A 19,135-nucleotide genomic window follows, 5' to 3' on the forward strand; every position below is an offset into this window, starting at 1 on the left:
GCCGGCGTTCGGTTGTTGTGTCTCGACGGGTAAGTCGTTAATCATATTTAACAGGCGGCTGTGCGCGAGAGCATGCACGTCCCGCATAAGCCGGACCAGCATTATGGCTGCCACTGCGCAGTATGTCGAAGCTCCCCAGCCAGTCTGTTTCATGCCCTCCGTAGGTTCTTGCTTACTTTACTACAGCGGTGGAATCCGAGGGATCGTGGAGCTTGAAGTTCTTCGCGTCATTGAGGGGCAACTGAAAGGAATCCCTATCAGCGCATTCTTTGATTTGATTGTGGGTACTAGGTATGTATGAGCGATCTCCCATACAAGCTTGTTATAAACTTCTGTCAAACAGTACTGGTGGCATCATCTCGCTCGGTTTTGGTGTCAAGAACTGGGACATCAAAGGCTGCACGCACCGCTTCAAAAAGCTCTGCCACAATGCTTTCTGCCCTCGCACATTCCACAGTGTACCCCTCCTGGGGCGCATGATCACTTTGAAGCATGCAGCTAAGTACGAGACGACGCCGCTCCGGAACGCACTTCAAGAAGCCTTTGGCCAAGACTATCTCTTCGGGCCTACTCGCGCTGTTGCCGATCACCCTGCGGCAAGGGTTGCAGTGACGGCGACTGATGAAGCCTGCAAGACAGAAATTATCCTCGCAAATTACAGCCGAGAGGACACCAGCCGTAGCAAGCGTAGGAAGGCGCATTATGATTTTCCGCGCCCAGATAACCCTGATCTAGAGTTGAAGGTATGGGAAGCAGCAGCGGCTACTTCAGCGGCACCCTCGTACTTCAAGCCTTTTGTCCACGGTCCAACAAAGCGCACCTATCTTGATGGTGCGCTCTATCACAATAATCCGGTCTGGTTAGCGAATCGGGAGCGAAAACTTTTGTGGCCAGACGTCGCAGACAAGCATCCGGATATCCTTCTCTCCATCGGGACTGGTCAGAATGAAGACCAGATCAAGAAGGAGCTCCCTGTTGAACCGCGTTCCCCTCGTTCCGCTCGTAGGTAGGTCATCTGTTTCAAGTGTTACGGAGCTAGTGCAATTGTAACAGCCTGACGCGGGTATAGGAGGGCGAGGCGCGCAGAAAAGGACGAGGCCCAGAAGCCTGGGTGGACTCCTTTTCCGAGGCTGAGACAGATGTACATGGCAGCGGTAAGATCTCTAACCCCCACTCTGAATCATTGGCGGAGCTAATAGCTGTATGCGCTAGCACAACCGCATGGACAACATCCTTGATGCTGAAATTACTTGGAGAGATTTTTGCGATGACGTTGCGAACATTGAAGCATCAAGTCACGGCTCTTCTAGATATGTCCGCATCAATCCGAATATAGGACGCGATCCACCTCGCCTGGACGAGGTGGGCGAGCTGAAGCGCTTGCAAGAGGAAGCCCGAAGCTCGCTGAAGTCATCAGATAGTCAGGCACAGCTCGAGAAGGTTGTTCATGTTTTAGTGCCCAGCTCTTTTTATTACGAAAGAACTTCGGCGCCAAGGGGCGAAGTCGATAACATGTGCTCTTGCTTGGGTAACTACCACCTAATAACCGTTTTGTGATCTACTGCTGAGTTTACTAGGCCGCATTTGCTGTAGGTTCGAGAACGGTTCCGAAGAGTTGCGCAAGCTCGGAGACTATTTTCGAGACAGGCAGCAGACTGGCGAATTCGAACCCTATTTCGAACTCGAGTACGAGGGCGACTTAACCCGAGCTCACATGGTACAAATAAGTAACCCTAAATGCCTTCAAGATATTGCTAATGCGATCAGGTGTCCATCTCACCTACCATCGTCTCCGAGATGAGCAATAGGTCCTCATTCGACGTCGGTACTCTTGACATCCGCGTGCAGAAGCGCATGACGGAAGTCACAATCTCGTTGCATCTTCGCAGCCGCGACGGTATTCAGGGAAAATACCCAATCAGTGGGTTTCCAAGGGCTATCATGGTAGAGGAGTCACAAAGGGGTAATGAACCTCATGTCCACGTATTTGAACATCGGCGGCTGATCTGCGCTAGGTGTTGTCCAAGATGGCAACGTGCCCTTGCCTACAGCTAAACTATTGACTCTTGTTGATAGATTGAAACCGAAAAAGTCCCGCAGATCTACGGGCAGTGTTAACCTGGGGGAGACATCCATACAGCGCGAAGCACCGGAGCGTCGAAATGTGACCGAGCCTGCGGTTTTGTCGCGAGCAAGCGCAGGTAGCATTGCGGTACATGAGCTATCACCGGGCCCAAATCTTCCCGGTCAGCAACTCATGCGTGGCTCAGGGAAATTCGAGCTCATGCAAGAATATCCTGGAATCCATAAGACTGCGGAACACCACCTCGAGTCACGTGTTGGAGACCCACATATTGGTAACAACGCAGCCGGTCACAAACACCATTCTTCTGGTTCAGGGATTGTACAAATGCATGAGCGTCGTGTGCAGGCTTCAACGATGATAGCAGGGCCACCAAATCCACCGGCTACGAAAGCGGCGCAAACGGATGATCTGCCAGACCCTGCGTCCTACCACACCAATACTCAGTTCACAGCTGGGAGAGGCGCAGATCCCGCGGCCGTAGAACTGCCTGGTGGAACGGAGGATGAAGTCTGAGCGTTCGCTACCTCTCGCATGAATCATATTAACGCAGTGGTGGAGGAGCGAGTCCAACGCGAGAGGCGGCTTCTACGTCGACCGGCATTCAGTCCGACCAACCCATTGCCGAACGGAGACGAGCAACGTGCCTCCCAGCAGACACGCTCACGGGCGTACCCACTTCCGCAAAGAGGACTTCGCCCAGGAACGCCGTCTCTAGCTGTCCACAGGTCGCCTTCGCCGCAACCGACAACCAGCGTATTAAGCAGCTCTAAAATACGCAGTAGAGATATCGCTTGGTCGGGGGGCCCCGCCTCTCTAAGAGAGCCTACAGTGCAACACCGAAGCGACACCGACGTCCCCCATCGGCCAAGTCGGTTGCTCCCTCTCAGTGAGCGGCTCCGAAGGATGACTTCCTCGATGTCCATTTCCTCGGAAGATCATGCTCTAGACACAGGCTCCTCGCTGTCTGCTGCAACGTCCGATTTTGATCCCGAGTTCGAGGAAAGGTAGCGCGAGCGGGCGCGGAGGGTCCCATCGGTGATTTGGAGCGATGCGCAGCAGAGTTCGGTCACGGATGACACTTCACTTGGGCGCAGGAACTTCTGGGATTCTTGATTCTTTGAGCTATTTTACGGCCGCAGTAGAGTAATGATAATGACAGTGTTTTCTGCACAAAATGACTGGTGACGTTGACGTAACATAGATGACGGTCGTGCGACTTTCCGTCCCAAGTAGTTGTCAACCCCATCTTTCCCATCGATAGCTCCCAATGCCTATTGCAACCTTTGAACACGCGTTTCCGGGACTTTCGCCTTTCGGTTTAGCTAGCCGTCGCTTCTGTATTTATGAACGGGTCCGTGCGCAGGCGTCATCACTATAATCTACCGAAGTGCAACCCGTGGACGCCCCTTTCTTCTCATGATCATTTCCGACGTCCATCACATTTTCGAAAGGCCTCCTTGCTTAAATGTAGTCGCTCCAGAAATAGCCGCGAGCGGATCTATCGGCTATCCTCAACCGACCTCGGCCTTCCGAATATCATTGCATATATATTCTCGTTCCTACACCAGGTTTGTGTGCGAGCAAGAGGAGTGCTCCTCTTGCGTTGGGCGTCCACTTCGTATGTATGCATCGGGAGCTCTTGCGCGGGATTGTTGGAACCGGGGCTACGGAGGATAGACTAAGCGAACGGTCGCGAGCGCGGTCGCGACATAGACGGTTCGAACTGCTGTCGCACGCAGCGGTGGCCTCGGGCGGAGCGGGAGCACTTGAGGCTTGGTCTTCGGTTCGATCGCGCGCTACAAGACTGGAATCCACACCTGCTAGCAACCCTTGCTCTAGGCAGCTTCGTTGATGCAGCTGATACTATGAATCCTCGCACCCCAGCCGGCGCTCGCTAGATTGTTCACGCCAGCCGGTATTGTCAGCGTCATGTCGTCGGTGCCTGAGCATCCATAGTTGCTGTCGAGCAATCAGCTTGATGTCGCACATAGGGTCCTAACACGCAAGCATACTCGTAAAACATGCAATACCAGCAGTCACTACGGCTGAGTACCGCATCGACATTGGGGCCACCAACGAGGATCGACTGTACATGTCCATCGATTCTGCGTCCATGTCAGCACAATCCATTCGATCTGAGCAACCAGACTGACAGGTTATTCCCTAAGCCGAGACATGTGTTGTTGTAAACGTCGACGGCGACCTCGGAGAAGAACGAAGGGAATCCGTAAAGAAACACCTTGATGCGATTATCGGCAACGAAGTCACCTGCTAGTGCTACGGAGCACAAGGCTAGAAGGACGAGCGATACGAAGAACATGGGGACGCGCATCACGACGACATCACAAAAGACACGCGCCGACAGTGAGAAGTGCTATCGCAGCCTGAGGGAGGAGAGGAGACACGCTGAGGGGACAGAAGCTCATGATGTTGGCAGGTGGGTCACGTTCCAGGGATTTGTTGGCACAGCCCCGTCTAAACGCTAAGTCGGCAGCGCGACGGTGCGAGGACGCGTGGATTCGGCGAAGACTAGTTCGAATTCGGTAATTCGTGGGCCCATGTTCGGTGCACAACCCTCGAAGGGATGACGATGGTTCGCCGAAGAGTGCGATGGTGTCCCTGCGGATGACGTTTCGAAACGCAATGTTTTGCTCGTTGCGGGTTCGTTTTGTGGGACCACGGCTATGGGCCCGGAAGAAACAACGCCCTTGAAACGCATACCTACACAAGTACACAATAATTTGAACGCTGCGAAAAAGGCCAACACTCGAACAGCATCAGAATTGAAGCAACATTGCATAAGTTCGACTGCAATGACTGGCTGCGGTCCTTCCCGATACCATTGGCATGCGAACCGGATCGGATAGCGAGAGAAGCAGACGGTACCAGGTGCAGAGGAGCTCTCGATATCGCTACGTCGCAATCCTGCGGCTACTCCGTATCTGCATTCGAGTGACGTCTTTCTGAGGAGCTCACTGCTGGCATGTCAAGGCGATTAGCATGAGCGTAGAGACACTAATGAGCCCGGGTCGGGCTCACTAAGCTGCAAAGTAACACACGATACTGTAAACGCGGGAATAGCGAACATGGTTTCTGGGACGGGCTGACATAATGTAGACCTACGTATACTTCTTTCCGGATGCTGCCAACCCCCAACAGGACCGACACACATCACCACTGGGTCATTGGTGGCCTTCGCTCTACCAACTACGCCATCAGGGTTTCGCCTTAGGGGCCGCGCGGCAATACCATGTCGGCTGCCGTCTGATAAGCACCCTGCAATCGTTGCTCTGCGTACCATGCTTGAAGCGACCTGCGAGACGCGGATAAGAGGAACGCATCGCGGACATTTGAAGCCTCTTGGACATGACCACTATACCGGTTAGAAAGAGTCATGCAGGTGTCACTTCTACGAACGAGTTCGACGTACCTGGGCCGAAAGGCAAGTTTGATGTCTTCCACCGCCCACGAATATGAGTTTCGCGATCATATCCTTTCCATATCGGAGGAGATCTAGGAAGTCGTCATGTTCGCGGCCTCAACTCGCCAATTCGCGTGTCGGAAGCAGGCGCCTTGCATCAGGGCCTGTATACAGTTGTGGAAAATAGCCGCGCTGCTACACGATGGCCTCAAAGCCCTCGAGACCAGTACACGGCGTATTCTCTCGCTTCTGGAGCCGCAGTCGAAGGGGTAGTCATTTCGTCGTACGGCCAGGTGCCTGATTCTAGGTCGGGATCAAGCGGGCTAATAAGGACGGGATTGTCTCGTGGATTTTGGAGATCGATTGTGGTATATCGTTCGTGGACCTCGGCGTCTTCCATCTCATGCCGTGGCTCTGAATCCCCGATCTCGCATAGTGGTGTGCCAACGAGCTCTGCAATCTTCCTTTCTTGAGACTGCAGCTCCGGTTGCTGTGGTGTCGCCGACTTTCTCATCTCCTTCTTCTTGGTCTTGGGTTTTCCCTTCCTCCTTCGCCTCCTTCGACGCAGGTACAGGTGCACGGCGACAGCGAGGCAGACGAGAAATATAAGCACCAGCGCGAAGATAAGCATCATCTGGCCGGCAACCACCACCGACGGCGCAGACATGCCTTGGTTGGCGGCCTGGGAGGGCGTTGCATCGTTCGGGCTCTGCGGCTGTGGCGCGTTCGAGTTCTGGTCCACCATGATCGCGGGCTCGGGTCAAGCGCAATTTCGTGTCGGGCGCCCACTACGGGTTTCGTGTCGACATTCGTCGCGTTCGCGGCAGGAAAGACGCCGCGAAGAAATCAGAGGACGGCCGTTAAAAGTTCGATCATGGACAGTTGCATCGAGGCAGTTGGAATCCCAGCTCGACACAGAAGAAACAGGCTGTGAGGTGGTGCAACAAGTCCACACCTGAGCGCCCCCAAGAGCGACCGCAAGCCCTCAAATACGCCGTCCGTCCACGGCGGGCGAACGCACGGGATACGAGCTGGGCATCCAAGCACTACGATGAAAAGGGCAGTCGAGTGGCTCAGGAACAAGGGTCCTGCATCCATCATGCTGGGTAAACATGGGCCAGGAAGCTAGCCGAGCGAATCTGGGTAGCGGACGGCGACCACGGGCGATCTTCGAGATTAGGCAGGTCAGAGGTGAGGCCTCCCTGCGTGGGGCGGATAAGTTCGAATCCCTTGAAGTTTCCAACACTGCGGGGCATACAAAGAAGCGCTTTAACATCGAATTTCTCACTAAATTTGGACAGGAAAGGGAGCCTCCACGGGCATGAGTGCGAGCAGCAGCACTGGAAGATGTCTATTTCTCCACGGCTTTGCTCACGGCGTTTCCCGGGTTCCACTGCAGCTCCCCGCGGCATTCAAAAGCCAACACGCCAGACCCAGAACTCGGGGTCGCAGCACGCAAGCACTCCCCGCAACCAAGTCGTGATTAAACCGCCGGCAATCACCTTCCCGTCCGTGACCTCCAGTCCAGAATGCTCGCCTATCTCCAGCGACAGAAGACATCCCACTAAGATCTATACCTCGACCTTCCCGCAACGGCCAAGAGTGCGGACTTCCCAAACCACCGCGATGGGTTCAGGAAGGTGGGAGAGTCTAGCCTTGGTCCCAAGAAGGCAACGGGCAGGGGTCGTGTCCGGACTGTCGGCTGATCAGCTTCAATCTATTCCACGCTTCGGCGTTGATTGAAGGGCCTCGGGATTATGGGCGAGTATCGCTTCTTGCATTCTACGGCAGTCGGCGAGATGTTCACGCATTCCATCCTTCACTAAACAGAGACGCTGCTCAACGAGTTGTTCAACTGTCGCAGAATGCGCTGGTCGATTTGCGCCCTCGCATCCACGCATTTTCGGATGTCTCAGCCTTCCGACGGATGTCCGGCCGCAAACGCCGATGCGTAAACCACCAAGCACGCCTTCGCTAAGCTCCAAGAGCTGCCAACGCAACACACCACCAGCAAGTCGCAGAGGATGCTGGATCCGGAAGTTCATTTAGCCACGTGCATGCGCGGGAGCCCTGGAGATGGCTAGGAACGGTGCATGGGCCGCCGGTGAAGGATCGCCATAACAGGACGGCAGTATGTTTCCAGCACATGCCGGGATTTCATAAATGCGATGACACCAAATCTGCAGTCAGATCGTATCAACAAGGTTTACTTCTGTTTGCCGGCGACTTCGCACGAGTGTTGGTCGTCCACCCGATCTATTGCTCAGGCGTCTTTTCCCTCCGCCTCTAGGCCTGCTTTCTGTTGCCACAGGATACCCCTTCACTTTACGGTCTACCCATACAGAGCGGATCTTACTTTCCTTGCTTTCCAGCTCTTATCAGGCTGCTCAGGGTGACTTTCTCAGCCCATCCAATCCTCACGCCCTCTCGCATCAGCTCGCAGGGTGAGAGTTTCAGCCTTCCAGGTCCCTGACGATCTCTCTTGGGCGTCATGTTGTCGAGTAGAGCCATAGGTCGGCGAGATTCCAACCATACATAGGATGAGGCGCGACGGCAAATATAGCGATGTGTAGGATTTCTGGCCGGGCCGCTTCCCAGTACCTCAGCCTACCCTAGCCGACTCTGAGCAGTCTACATGGTCTGATGCGCGCCATCGTGCCGCCGAGGGCTCCTTCTTCCAGTCGAAGTCCAATCAGGTGCAAAAATATGAGTCCATTCTTCCGAATCTTCGCAGGTGCATAGCGTGGAGAGCTGTGTGCGTCGCGGCCACAACCACCGCGGCTCTCCAAATGCTTCCCATGCCGATACCGTCGAATGTTTACCTCCAGTGCTTTTCGGAACCCTCTTTGGCGTCACGGCTTGCCAGCTCCGTTCGAAGACCGGGGTTTCGAAAACGAGGTAGCGGCAAATTCGACGAGGTTTGGTTTTCCATCCGCCTCCGCTACCTCATCAGCCCACAGCTCTCGCACCTCATTACTATCAAGCTCCAGTGTCGTTGGCTGCTCTAGCTCGTGCGCTCCTATGCCCTGCTTTTCTCCCCCGGACAGCTCCGGTTTTCCGCCCCATTCAATGTCATCGGATAATCTTTTCTTTGCGGCTTGCCGTTTCTTCGCCCTTTTGCGATCTTTGAGGACGTGATAGACGAAGATCCAGGCCACGACTAGGAAGCTCAGCGCGATGGCACCGACGATTATGATGAGCACAAAGGCTTCGTCGTCGATTTTTACGATATAGTTCGGCGATTGGTTTTGCGCGCTCATCGTGGCACATTAGACTACCAGAGGTGCTCGACTTCTGAGCTCGATTCGGCCGCTTTGGTTTCTCTTGGTCAGTCGTCTACAATTGGTCCGTATGTGGATCGCGTTCGCTGCAAGCCCTGGAAGCGAATAGGACGGCCTAAGCAAGACGTTGATCGAAGTACGGAGCAGCTCGCGAGTGTATAGCCTGTGAAGTCCGCAACCTATTTCCTAGGCACGATGCACAGTTTTGAACACCGCGGTGCATTCAGACCTCCGCATGTAAGCACGCGACTTGAAGCCAAAGCACGTGGTTCCGCAATTTATTCCACGTTGCACAAGCGTGGTCCTTCTCGAATTCAGCCAACCAATATTATATGCACATATTGGCACCGACTCAACTCTCGGGTCCTCCCGCCGCCATGGTTACCTGTATATGGGTTAATATGCGCTATCTGGGGTTATGCCCGAGCGGTTCTTCGTCTCGAAGGCCGGGAGTCTCCAGATGGAGTGTACGCGGTGTCCGTTCGATTTCGGCCAGAGGACTAGGGACCCGTGAGGATCTTTAGGGGCCATCACTGGATGGTAAGGTATTGCATTGGGCTTGGGAGGGTCTGCTTTGGAGAACATATCGATCACTGAGTATCCCAAGGGGACGGGTAGATGCCCGCGTCGGACGCCTTACGCTGCACGAAGATATACCGTTGATTGCCTCGCAGCCTCCAAGAGAACGCCGATCCCTCAAAATTGGGGCTATGGCCCTACTCCCCTGGCCCTGTATTCCAACAGCTTCTCGAGGACACAATCGAGCACCCGCGCACCACCTCATCCACTCAACCCAGCCAAAACTCAGCCCCGCTTCAGCTCCCCGCAATGTCCACACCCGGATCTAACGAGCTCAGAATCGACGCCGGCGTCTTCGTCGCAGTGGTCTTCGTCGGCGTAACCGTGCTCATCTTCATCGTCATCGCGTGGATCTTCGGCTACCATGTGCTCAAGGACCGGGAGGCGAGGAAGAAAGAGATGAAGAGACGTGCGGCGTACGTGAAAGACGTGGAACGAGGATGTGATAAGGCAGAGCTGGAGCTGCCGGCGGAGTACAAGATAGCTGAGCTGGAGCAGCCAGGGACGCCGGAGCTGGACAGCAAGGAGGTGAGGGAGCTGTGGGTGGAGGGATGTGCGGAGGAGATGGATGCGGGGTTGGGGGTTGTGGAGTTGCAGGCTGAGGAATGCGAGGTGGAGAGAGATGGAGGGAGGTGAGGATGTGAGGCCTTGAGGTTCGGGATCGGTTTCCACCCTACCATTCGCAGCAGCCTCGATTGTGGCACTCGACTTCACAAGCCCATGAATTCATCCTCACTCCTACAAACAGATGAAAATACAGCTACGCTTCTGCCTCGCGGACTGTGGGATCCTTGCAAGCATTATGCATACGCGCTGTGGCGTGCGGCGCAGTCATGGAAGCACGTGCAACCATCGAAGGGATCCCACATCCAATCAATTCGAGTACGACGAACGATATCCAATGGAGTAATGGTGTTCCATGAGTATGAAGGCTTTCAGGCGTGGACGCGGTTAATTGGTCAAGGTCCACTCAGCGACAGGACCCCACGCTCTGGCGACAACTGCACCTACCCCTCATCTGGTCTGCATAAAATCGCGACTCCCCCAGCTCCACATGCAGAGCATTTCCCTGAATTCAAGAGCCCCATCCAGTGTTGCAGTCATGAGTGGGTTAGCAGAGTTTGAGGCCCGTTTAGCCAAACTGCAGGCGATCGAGGATGATAAGACGGCGCTGGTTCAGGTACGACGATCAGTGGCGACGTTTCTTTTGATTGGTTCTCATCGGGTCCTGCAGGATTTAATTCAACAGGTGAAGACGTTGGAGAGCAGGTTGACCATCACCGAGAAGAGGCTTAAGCAGAAGCGCGATTTAGCGGATATGTACGACCAGAGGCATATTGAGAAGGACGGGGAGTTGGGGGCGGTAAAACAGAGCCTGGTAGGCATCTCATTAGGATTTAAGGGAATCGGCTAACTGTATAATATAGGCCCAGATGAATTACGTATTGGTGTTGGTTGATGGCGATTGTATGCCGGTGAGTGGCACCAGTTTACTAGCGGACCGTGCTAATGAAGACCAAGTTTGTGAGCAGCCTGCTAACGCCTGGCGAACAAGGTGGTCGCAAAGCGTCACGCCTCCTCAAGGCTCGTGTACTCGAACACCTTGGTGACAAGAAACTGCCGCCCAATACCAAGGTTGTGATCCGTGTCTACGCAAACCTCAGCGGCCTCTCGAAGGCATATCGCGACGCCGGCCTCCTCCATACCGTTGCTGACTTCGGCGCCTTCGTCAATGGCTTCAACAAAGAAGATGCACTCTGTGACTTTGTGAATGCCGGCGACGGGAAGGAGTGTGCGGATGAGAAGATCAAGGGTGGGTCAGAGCTCACCACGAGCTATCAACAGATCGCTGACTGAGCTAGCTGCCTTCCAGATGGCGATAGACAACGTCCAGTGCCGGCACGTAATTCTCGGTGGATCTGCAGACAACGGGTACGCGCGCCTTCTCGGACCTCACCGCGGATCCGCCAAAGTTGCGCTTATCGAGGGTCCGCCGTTTGCAAAAGAGTTGGTCGAGCTGGCTTCACACTTTGGAGCCTTCGACTGCCAGGATGTGTTCAGTAAAACGAAGCTCACAGTCGCCCAGCCGCTGGGTACTATCACTCCTCCGCGATCGCCGCCGCCGGTCACCGTTCGCACCGTGAACTTCGCCGCAGTAGCTTCGAATCCCGCGGCCTAAGCTGCCGCGACGAACGGTACCTCGAGCGCCCATAACGGCAGCCCCCGGGGCAGAATCGTCCGCAATGCGGCCGGCCAGCGCATCGACGTGCCAATCCAGTGCTCGGGCGCCGACGTCGGAGTACTCAAAGCCAAGAAGTTCTGCAACGAGTATCACATCCTTGGCAAGTGTTCCTTTGAGAACGCGACCGGAAGAGGCTGCTCCTTCCAGCATGGGGCGCGGCTGAAGGGAAACCGGCTCGAGGCGTTGCGCTTTGTGGCGAGGCTGTCGGCTTGCCCGTATGGATTGAACTGCATGGATCCGGAGTGTATTCTGGGCCACCAATGCCCCAAGGAGCCGTGTAAGAAGGGCCAGGCGTGCTTCTTCCCTGCCTACATGCATGGCGTCGATACTAGGATTGTGGCTTGGGATGCGTAGGAGGTGTGCTGTGAGCGTGGTCGTAGTTGGGTGCCTTGCCTCAGCATCCCGGCAAGTTGCCGCGTCGTTACGCTTTGAAGGGCTTGTGGGAAGGGCTTGAGGGTGGTGAGGTTGAGATGTGTTGCTCTGCGTTACCTCTACATACGTACCCAGTTTCGACGAGATATAAGATTCCGGTTCCCGTGATTGGGCTTCTACGCATATTCAGAAAAGAGGGATAGCCGGTGTGATGATGCATTGCATCACTGCCTGCTTCATCTTCCAATTGGATCTCCCTCGCACACAAAACGCATCTTGGGAAGTAGTGCACATAAGCCAGCTACACTGGATAGTCCCCTCCACCCGCGCCCTGATGCCAGAAACGTACAGACTTCGGGGACCCCCACAGCACGACTTCTCCGGCGCTTGAGCTCGCCATACTAGACAAACTCCTCGAAGAGTCACCCTTTCAACGACAGCTCATCACAGGCGGCAGGCTGAGATAGAGTATACATCACCTGAGATGTCCACCGAGCAGGAAACGTACATATAAAGCCTCGTCGCGTCTCTCAGCTCCTCAGTTCTCCTAAAGACAGTCCAAATTGCGCAGAGCTGGGCAAAAGCATATTAGGACCTTGAACTCGCGCGGTACAGCACACATCTTCTCTTCCGAACCAGCCTTTAAAGTATACCTCCCCCTCCCCCTCCCTCCCTTTGCTAGCCGCCACGCCTCATTCACACAGCGTAGCTCATCCAAACCCGGCTGAAATGGGATTCCGCGACTTCCTCCGCGAGCTGCTCGAAGCTCTCTTCGACCCCGACTCCGACGACGAACAGCGTCCCCGCGCACGAACCTACGAACGCCCGCCTTCGCCGCCCGCGCGGCGTAGAGAGACGTACCGGGGACCCTCTGAGGCAGAGCAACGAGCGGCTGCGTCTGCGGGGCACAACTTCTGCTTTAATCCTCATAACGGGGCGTTGAATTATCAAGGATAGAGGATAGAGGATGTGACTGGTCGTGGTATTATGGTGATCTGGTGGATAGAATCGGCGTGGTGGACGCACTGGCTGGTGCGCTCGGCGTTCTGGAGGAGATGGCAATTTGCAAGACAACGTTTGACAGTAGCTTTTTTCCGGCGGGGAGAGAAATAGGGTTCTGGGTTGCTGTATTAATTGGTTCTGAGGTAGTTGAGAGGCAGTGTTGCGGCTTATAAGCCTAGAGCTGGACAGAGCTGTTATGAACGTGGAAGTGCGTATTACTCGCTCACTCACTCACTAGGAACAGTGATATTCAAATCACAGCCCCTAAGCGCGATAGAAGTGGCACCTTTTCACTCGCAGGCTGAAGAGATGAGCTGATGTTCATGCCACGGAGCGAAGCGGACGGAAGACTCCGAGAAAATTTCGGCCGGTCTAGCTGAAATGCGCCACGTCTTCTCTATGGGCGCCACGCGGAACAGCTCAGCTGCGATGAGCAGTTCTCGATTTCGTTCGTTCAATCAATCCAGCAGCTCGCCAACTCATACCGTTTGTAGTCTGCACGCTCTGTGCATACATAGTGGTGTGACTTGGTGTTGGGAGGCTGCGAGGCGGTTGCTGCCGACGAATACTCCCACCCTCATAACGATGGCTCGACGAAGTCAAATAGGGATAAAAAGGGCTCAAGAGAGATCATCTATGCCTTCCCTTTCATCTCCCGAGGCACTTCAACCCACTCCACCGCGTCCGGGCCGTCCTCCACAAGCTCAATCCCCCACCGCACGCTCCCATCTTTCCTCTTGAACCAACCCAGCCGCACCTTCGTCTCGTTATCTTCCCGAAGCTCCTCGAGTGTGCGCTCGCGAACCAACGCGAGAAGCCGCTCGCTGCCTGCCAGCAGGACCATGACATCCGCCAGACACTCGACGTTCCTATGCAGCGGGCGGAGATAGCTTCGCTGCATGATCAAGAACGCGAGTGTTGTGCCTATGAGGCATGCCAGGATGGCGATGGACAGCCATGTCGCGACAGCGTTCATCTTCAGGACCTCAATTTCGCGCTCGACGGTGGCTTCGACGGTGCGGTCCGTGTGCTGGTCGGGATAGTCAATTGGCTCGCCTACTTGAAAAGCCCGTGCAGTGCCGTCAGAGACGCGTTGGTGCTGACGAAGTGCTGGAAGAACGTTTGAAACACCTTATTGATCAGCTCGTTGAGGAGTGTCTCGTTCTTGAAGGCCTCGGGGTCCTTGTTGGCTAGGCTGTACATGGAGTACGTCATGAGGTCCATGTCCATGTGGTTTTCAGTGTCATGGATAAAGTAAGGGCGTTCGGCATAGTTTAGTGTCGTTACTAATCCCATATCAGGTGATTCAATGAGTGCACTGAGGAAGAATATCCCGTAGCTGTTCAGTCCGTCAGTATGTGTAGGGCTCAGAAAACGGAGACAATGCTGTACCTCGTGGTCACGTTCAACGGACCTAGTGGAGATACTGCATCACCAGGAGTGGCGTTGTGCGTATGCATACTAAATGCGTCCTTCCAGGGAGCGTCCGTTGGCTCTGGTATGCTGCGAATCTCGTACGCAAGTATGTGCCCTCCCGAATCCACAATAACTTGTGCGTCGGCCATTTCAACCACCGGCTGGCACTCCGTCGACCAGAAAAACGGGACTTTGGTAAACATGCTAAAGTTCTGCGGACCGTCGTCCTGGCTTTCTCCCCGGCATGCTGTTCGCAACGGATACAGATTCTCGTTCTGTGGATCGGGGGGAGCATCCGCAGCCTCTGTAGCAGGAAGAAATCCTGATTGTGCAGTACCATATAGCCAGGTCACAGTGAATGGGAATGGCCAAGGGGAGAATGGGTAGGGGAAGCCGCCTTCGATTCCACCTGGAAAATCGGACCATCTTCCTCTCCCAAGTGCTCGGCTTGAGTTATCCGGACAGAAGGGAGAGATTGAGTCCGAAGTCGCGTATGAGGCATTCGACGTGAGCCAGTAGCCTTCAATGATGCCCGGTGGATTCGACGACGTATTCCATAGGGTATCATTAGTAAGGTCATATGTGCCCAGCCAAGAGGACATGTTTCTAATGTTATAGCTCTCAGAGGTGGCGACGCACTCGACACGACCCCTGAGAGATGATGTTTCAATCGAAATTCTCTGCATAATTTCAGTGATATAATAAGTTCTAATGGGAAAGCACTTACTGTTCCATTTCCAGTGTGCGCAGCGTCAGCGAGGTTAACGGGGGTAAAACTCCACCCGTCACGACTCCAGGGAGGCTCGGAGCCATTGCGAGTAAGCTGATTTACGGCACTGTGAATCCAGCCCCGCGGCTCAATCCAATAGAGGTCCACATCTACCATTGTTTGTCGCTCAAGCTCCACGGTGGAGACATTGATATTGTCGGGGAGCCGGTTCGCACCGACCAGATCCTCAATTCCTACAGGTAACAGCCGAGGTTCCAGAGTTCGATTCAATGATACATAACTTGTCTCATTGACAAGTTCTCGCTCAAATAAGGCGGAAGACGACATCGCCACTGGAACATCATCAGCTTAGCGGCCACCAATTCCCCATGCCCCAACTTACGAAGCTGACAAAGGAAACATCCAATGACAAATAGAAACAAGAGGATTTGTTTGTCTCGTAATGCGTTCAGAGAAGTTGATGCCCAATTCATCGGCTCATAGCATAGTCTCCCTGATAACTTTCGTATCGCTGTCTCCGCCGGCTGTGTGAGCATGATGTAGGGTTGAAGGTAGCAGGCTGATTGCTCAATTGCATTCCACCAGAGACCTATGAGCACTGCAAAGAGTGTCGGAACAATCGAGATTGGCGCGAATCTTAACGATGAATCGTTGTCCACAGGTACGCCGGTCTCATACACGAAGGCAGACTGCGAAAGCCGGCCATCGCTTGCGAAGGAGAATAAAACTGCGATGCCGATCAAAAAACAGGCAAGCAGCATCATGAGGCTCGCAATGAATGGCATCTGAAGAAGCTTTGGGTGCCACTTCAAATCGAAGTGGTTCACATCACCAAAGCTGTCCGCTCGTGGTTCAGGTACTACAAGACATTAGCCCATGAATCCGTGTGCCCTGGAGTGCAACCTTACATTCAACATCTCCATCACATGTTTCTAGCAGCTGCGCAAATGATGTGCGGTAGATTCTGTTTACTAGCGACGAGCTCATTACCTCTCTCTTCGCAAGAGGCATAGTCTGCCAAAGATCCATATCGAGTTTGCCCGCGGTCATAAGCCTCGCAACGGAGAGAACTGACGACGCGTTGGTTTCCAGATTGAGCGGCCGAGAGCAAGGGCGAGTCTTCCGGGAAAGCAGTAGAAGTAAGAAGGCGTTGAGCGCAAAGAGCACAGACAAAGTTATACCAATATTTGGGACAACGACGATACGCTTTTCGAAGGAACCTATGTGTCCTTGGACGTCATTGAGTTGCGGACTGTTTTCCTGGAGAATGGAAGATTGTAGTAGCTCAGCGAAAAAGCGAACAAAAATGCTCTCGGCTCTTGACAGCAAATTCTGATCATCAGTTAGGGCGGAAAAGTCATCGTCATAGGATTCCGTCAGGGGTATAGCTGACTGATGGGACCAAAACGACGACATAGCTGAATAGGAAGCCCATTGAGGGTTATTGAATAGGGCGTGGACCTGCGAGGTATTCAGCATATCTTCTCCCATCGGAATGCGGTTCCGAAGAAATTCCTTCTCGCTGAATGAGATGTTTGACACGGTGCCGGACATTGATAGAGTGACCGGAATGTCAGCCACTGAGATATTGGAAGAGCACGCCCAGGCACGCGGGGAGTAATTGGATAGCAATAGCTCGTCGTTCGTAAGCATCGGCGTAGCTAGGAGGAGGATCTGTTTATCTTGGCATTGAGGTGACTCTTTAAACCTGAGGTATGGGCTAGTGGGACCGCTCCCGAACTCTAACACATAACTTGAATTTCCGGGAATGTAGAGCCATGAATCAGTGTCGTTGGATGGAAGCTGATCCTGGGGGTAACCCATGCCCTTATCATAAAGAGGGGCGGAACCTCTGGACCATACCACGCTTTTTTGTCTGTTGATATCTAGGGTAGGGGAAGCATCGATCTGATATTGACAATCGTCCGCCAACGATAGGCTTATCGTGGCCATCTTAGAGGTTCCGTTCACAAGGATTGTGAATGAGTCGCTATAAGGAGGGATCGTGTTGCCGTGATAGATGTTGCCTGGCGCCATGAAACTCTTGTTTTCGAAAGTTGTCCTGACATCCATCCGCTTGCACGGATACTCGACTTTCACTACTCGAGACGGTGCAGTCCAACTTCCGGGGGAAGGGAAGAAGTTCGAATCAAGGAATGGGTCGTTGGGCATTCCCAAAGGCCAAAAAGGCAGCACGGTATATTGGCCAGAAATCCATGGTGTTCCAGTAACGTTGTAGAATAACTGGCCCGTCGTGCGCAAAAAGGTCTCCGGGGTCGCAGTGAGCGGGAACGGCGTGGGGTCCATGATGATCCGATGGAACTGCGCGTCATGCGCTAGTGCGAAGTTGAACGATACGAGAAACGACAACGACAGTGGTGAAATGACCAGAACGGAGGTTATAAAAGCGAGAGAAGAGCATAGCAGTGGTATGTTAATCCTTCTTGCGTTCTTCCTTTTCGAGAAAGCTTCCATCAACGCGGACCACCAGGGTTTCGGGACTTGTAAAACCGAAGCCTCCGCGGAGGCTCCACTGGGCCGGGCCATTCTGGCGTACGGTTCCGTTTTCTTGACGTCGCTGAAGGCCATGCCGACAAGGTGCGCGTACATTACGCATATCAACGTCGGCGAGAATCTCCAACCGAGCAGGATAACGTTGGACCCGTCATCCGTTCCCAAGCCATGTTTTGCCGAAGACAACCAGCAAAGTGCCGACACAATTAAGCACAGCGCTATCGAGATCAGGGCCAGAGCGAATAGGAATCTCCATCGGAGCGTATACGGCAGCCATACGACGCCACAGTCTGTGGAAGGTGCGCCTACGTCGGAGTCAGAAAAAGGGATGGTACTTATCTTGCATCGAAGACGAACTGTCAACCGTGGAGTCGGATGCGCGTGACGCTTCACTCGAGACTAGTCGTCGATAGTCGTCGTCTCGCGACGATGCGCTCAAGAGTGAGATGTGTTCTGCCGTGGAGCCAGGGCCTGAAGGTGCGGAATCACGCCAGGCAGAAGGTGCTCCTATGCCATTGTTAGAAGGAAGGGGCGATGGGCTTGCAGCACAGGCAGACAGACCTTTAAGAGCGAAGTCGGAGGCAGGCGGGCCTTCATCTGCGATCGGCTCACCATGACTGCCGTTGCGCAACGATGGGCTTTGGAGAGAGGAGAGTTCTATAGCAAAGGTCGGGTCGTCAGAATAGGCATGAGAGTTGGAGGAAGGTGCATCAGAAGGCGATTGGGAAGGCGCGGGGCTCTCATGTGACGCCACCATGGCACAGATGGCCACCTGGACAGGAGTGCACGAGTAGGTGCGTAATTTCTTGGACTACTAAGAGCCCACTAGCATAAGAATTCGATGGCGAGAAGCTGGGGCGTATACATATAGATGTGTTACCCGGCATCTTCACCGGTCAATGGCCCCTGCGTGGCTAGAGCTTGCGCCTCGTTTGGACGCCGGCACTACTGATCTGCGACGTGGGAAGAAGGCTGAAGAAGCGATCCAAAGATTCGGCGGATGCTTCCACATTTGGACAGCGATTTTGGGGGCCGTCAACGCAAACGTCCAATCACCACTGCGTCGCCGCCTTCTCGGCCCAACCAAAAGTGTATATCTCATGCTGCACGTCGCTTCTATACGACGAGCCTACAGTGTTCATCAATGGCTCACGTAACGCTACCGATGGAGGCGGCGCAGGCGCTGGGAGGGGAGTGGCGGTGCAGCTCAAGCCTTGCGGGAGCATGGTCGCGGGGGGGGCGCGGGGGAAAGCCCGAAAGAATCGGCGACGGAGGAGACACGAGAGGGAAAAGAGAACAGGGTTTATTGTGGGCTCTGGTTGCGCTGCGGTGTCATCTGGTAGCACATGAGAATTGAGGACGCACAGCCTTAGTGTTGAGGGATGAGGGGGCTAAGCGAGCGGACTGCAGCGCGCTAGCGCGGTTGCCCCGGACGACGGCGGGTTGCCAAACAGCACAGCAGGAGCGCCCCACGCAGCCGGCGCCTCCGAAG

At 54.3% G+C, this 19,135-nt stretch overlaps 7 protein-coding genes across 7 annotated transcripts; 3 read left to right on the forward strand and 4 right to left on the reverse strand.

Moving 5' to 3' along the window:
• Positions 1-103: 103 nt before the first annotated feature.
• On the forward strand, positions 104-2,599 carry BU26DRAFT_570541 (FabD/lysophospholipase-like protein; the record flags this gene model as incomplete). The annotated part of the gene is made up of 8 exons (XM_033834024.1): positions 104-120; positions 187-291; positions 344-1,006; positions 1,070-1,154; positions 1,213-1,528; positions 1,578-1,717; positions 1,768-1,963; positions 2,016-2,599. The coding sequence occupies 8 exons, from the start codon at positions 104-106 to the stop codon at positions 2,597-2,599; spliced, it is 2,106 nt and encodes a 701-aa protein (XP_033678150.1).
• Positions 2,600-3,921: 1,322 nt separating this feature from the next.
• Positions 3,922-4,406, reverse strand: BU26DRAFT_437837 (uncharacterized protein; the record flags this gene model as incomplete). The annotated part of the gene is made up of 3 exons (XM_033824262.1): positions 3,922-4,045; positions 4,099-4,191; positions 4,240-4,406. 3 exons carry the CDS (start codon positions 4,404-4,406, stop codon positions 3,922-3,924), a joined length of 384 nt encoding a protein of 127 aa, XP_033678151.1.
• A 1,309-nt stretch (positions 4,407-5,715) lies between these two features.
• On the reverse strand, positions 5,716-6,252 carry BU26DRAFT_570543 (uncharacterized protein; the record flags this gene model as incomplete). The annotated part of the gene is made up of 1 exon (XM_033834025.1): positions 5,716-6,252. The coding sequence occupies one exon, from the start codon at positions 6,250-6,252 to the stop codon at positions 5,716-5,718; it is 537 nt and encodes a 178-aa protein (XP_033678152.1).
• Positions 6,253-8,131: 1,879 nt separating this feature from the next.
• BU26DRAFT_127153 (uncharacterized protein) lies at positions 8,132-8,875 on the reverse strand. Its single transcript, XM_033819595.1, has one exon. It carries the CDS (start codon positions 8,765-8,767, stop codon positions 8,360-8,362), a length of 408 nt encoding a protein of 135 aa, XP_033678153.1. The 5' UTR covers positions 8,768-8,875; the 3' UTR covers positions 8,132-8,359.
• A 579-nt stretch (positions 8,876-9,454) lies between these two features.
• On the forward strand, positions 9,455-10,212 carry BU26DRAFT_127133 (uncharacterized protein). The gene has a single exon (XM_033819594.1). It carries the CDS (start codon positions 9,617-9,619, stop codon positions 10,001-10,003), a length of 387 nt encoding a protein of 128 aa, XP_033678154.1. The 5' UTR covers positions 9,455-9,616; the 3' UTR covers positions 10,004-10,212.
• Positions 10,213-10,469: 257 nt separating this feature from the next.
• BU26DRAFT_570546 (uncharacterized protein) lies at positions 10,470-11,546 on the forward strand (the record flags this gene model as incomplete). The annotated part of the gene is made up of 5 exons (XM_033834026.1): positions 10,470-10,547; positions 10,602-10,745; positions 10,795-10,842; positions 10,889-11,180; positions 11,230-11,546. 5 exons carry the CDS (start codon positions 10,470-10,472, stop codon positions 11,544-11,546), a joined length of 879 nt encoding a protein of 292 aa, XP_033678155.1.
• Positions 11,547-13,617: 2,071 nt separating this feature from the next.
• BU26DRAFT_609824 (uncharacterized protein) lies at positions 13,618-18,475 on the reverse strand (the record flags this gene model as incomplete). The annotated part of the gene is made up of 9 exons (XM_033835949.1): positions 13,618-14,013; positions 14,088-14,322; positions 14,376-15,079; positions 15,127-15,461; positions 15,512-15,988; positions 16,038-17,948; positions 18,001-18,150; positions 18,205-18,415; positions 18,470-18,475. The coding sequence occupies 9 exons, from the start codon at positions 18,473-18,475 to the stop codon at positions 13,618-13,620; spliced, it is 4,425 nt and encodes a 1,474-aa protein (XP_033678156.1).
• Between the last annotated feature and the right edge of the window lie 660 nt (positions 18,476-19,135).

The sequence above is a fragment of the Trematosphaeria pertusa genome (genome assembly GCF_010094035.1).
Source record: "Trematosphaeria pertusa strain CBS 122368 unplaced genomic scaffold BU26scaffold_18, whole genome shotgun sequence".
Classification (NCBI taxonomy): Eukaryota; Fungi; Ascomycota; class Dothideomycetes; order Pleosporales; family Trematosphaeriaceae; genus Trematosphaeria; species Trematosphaeria pertusa.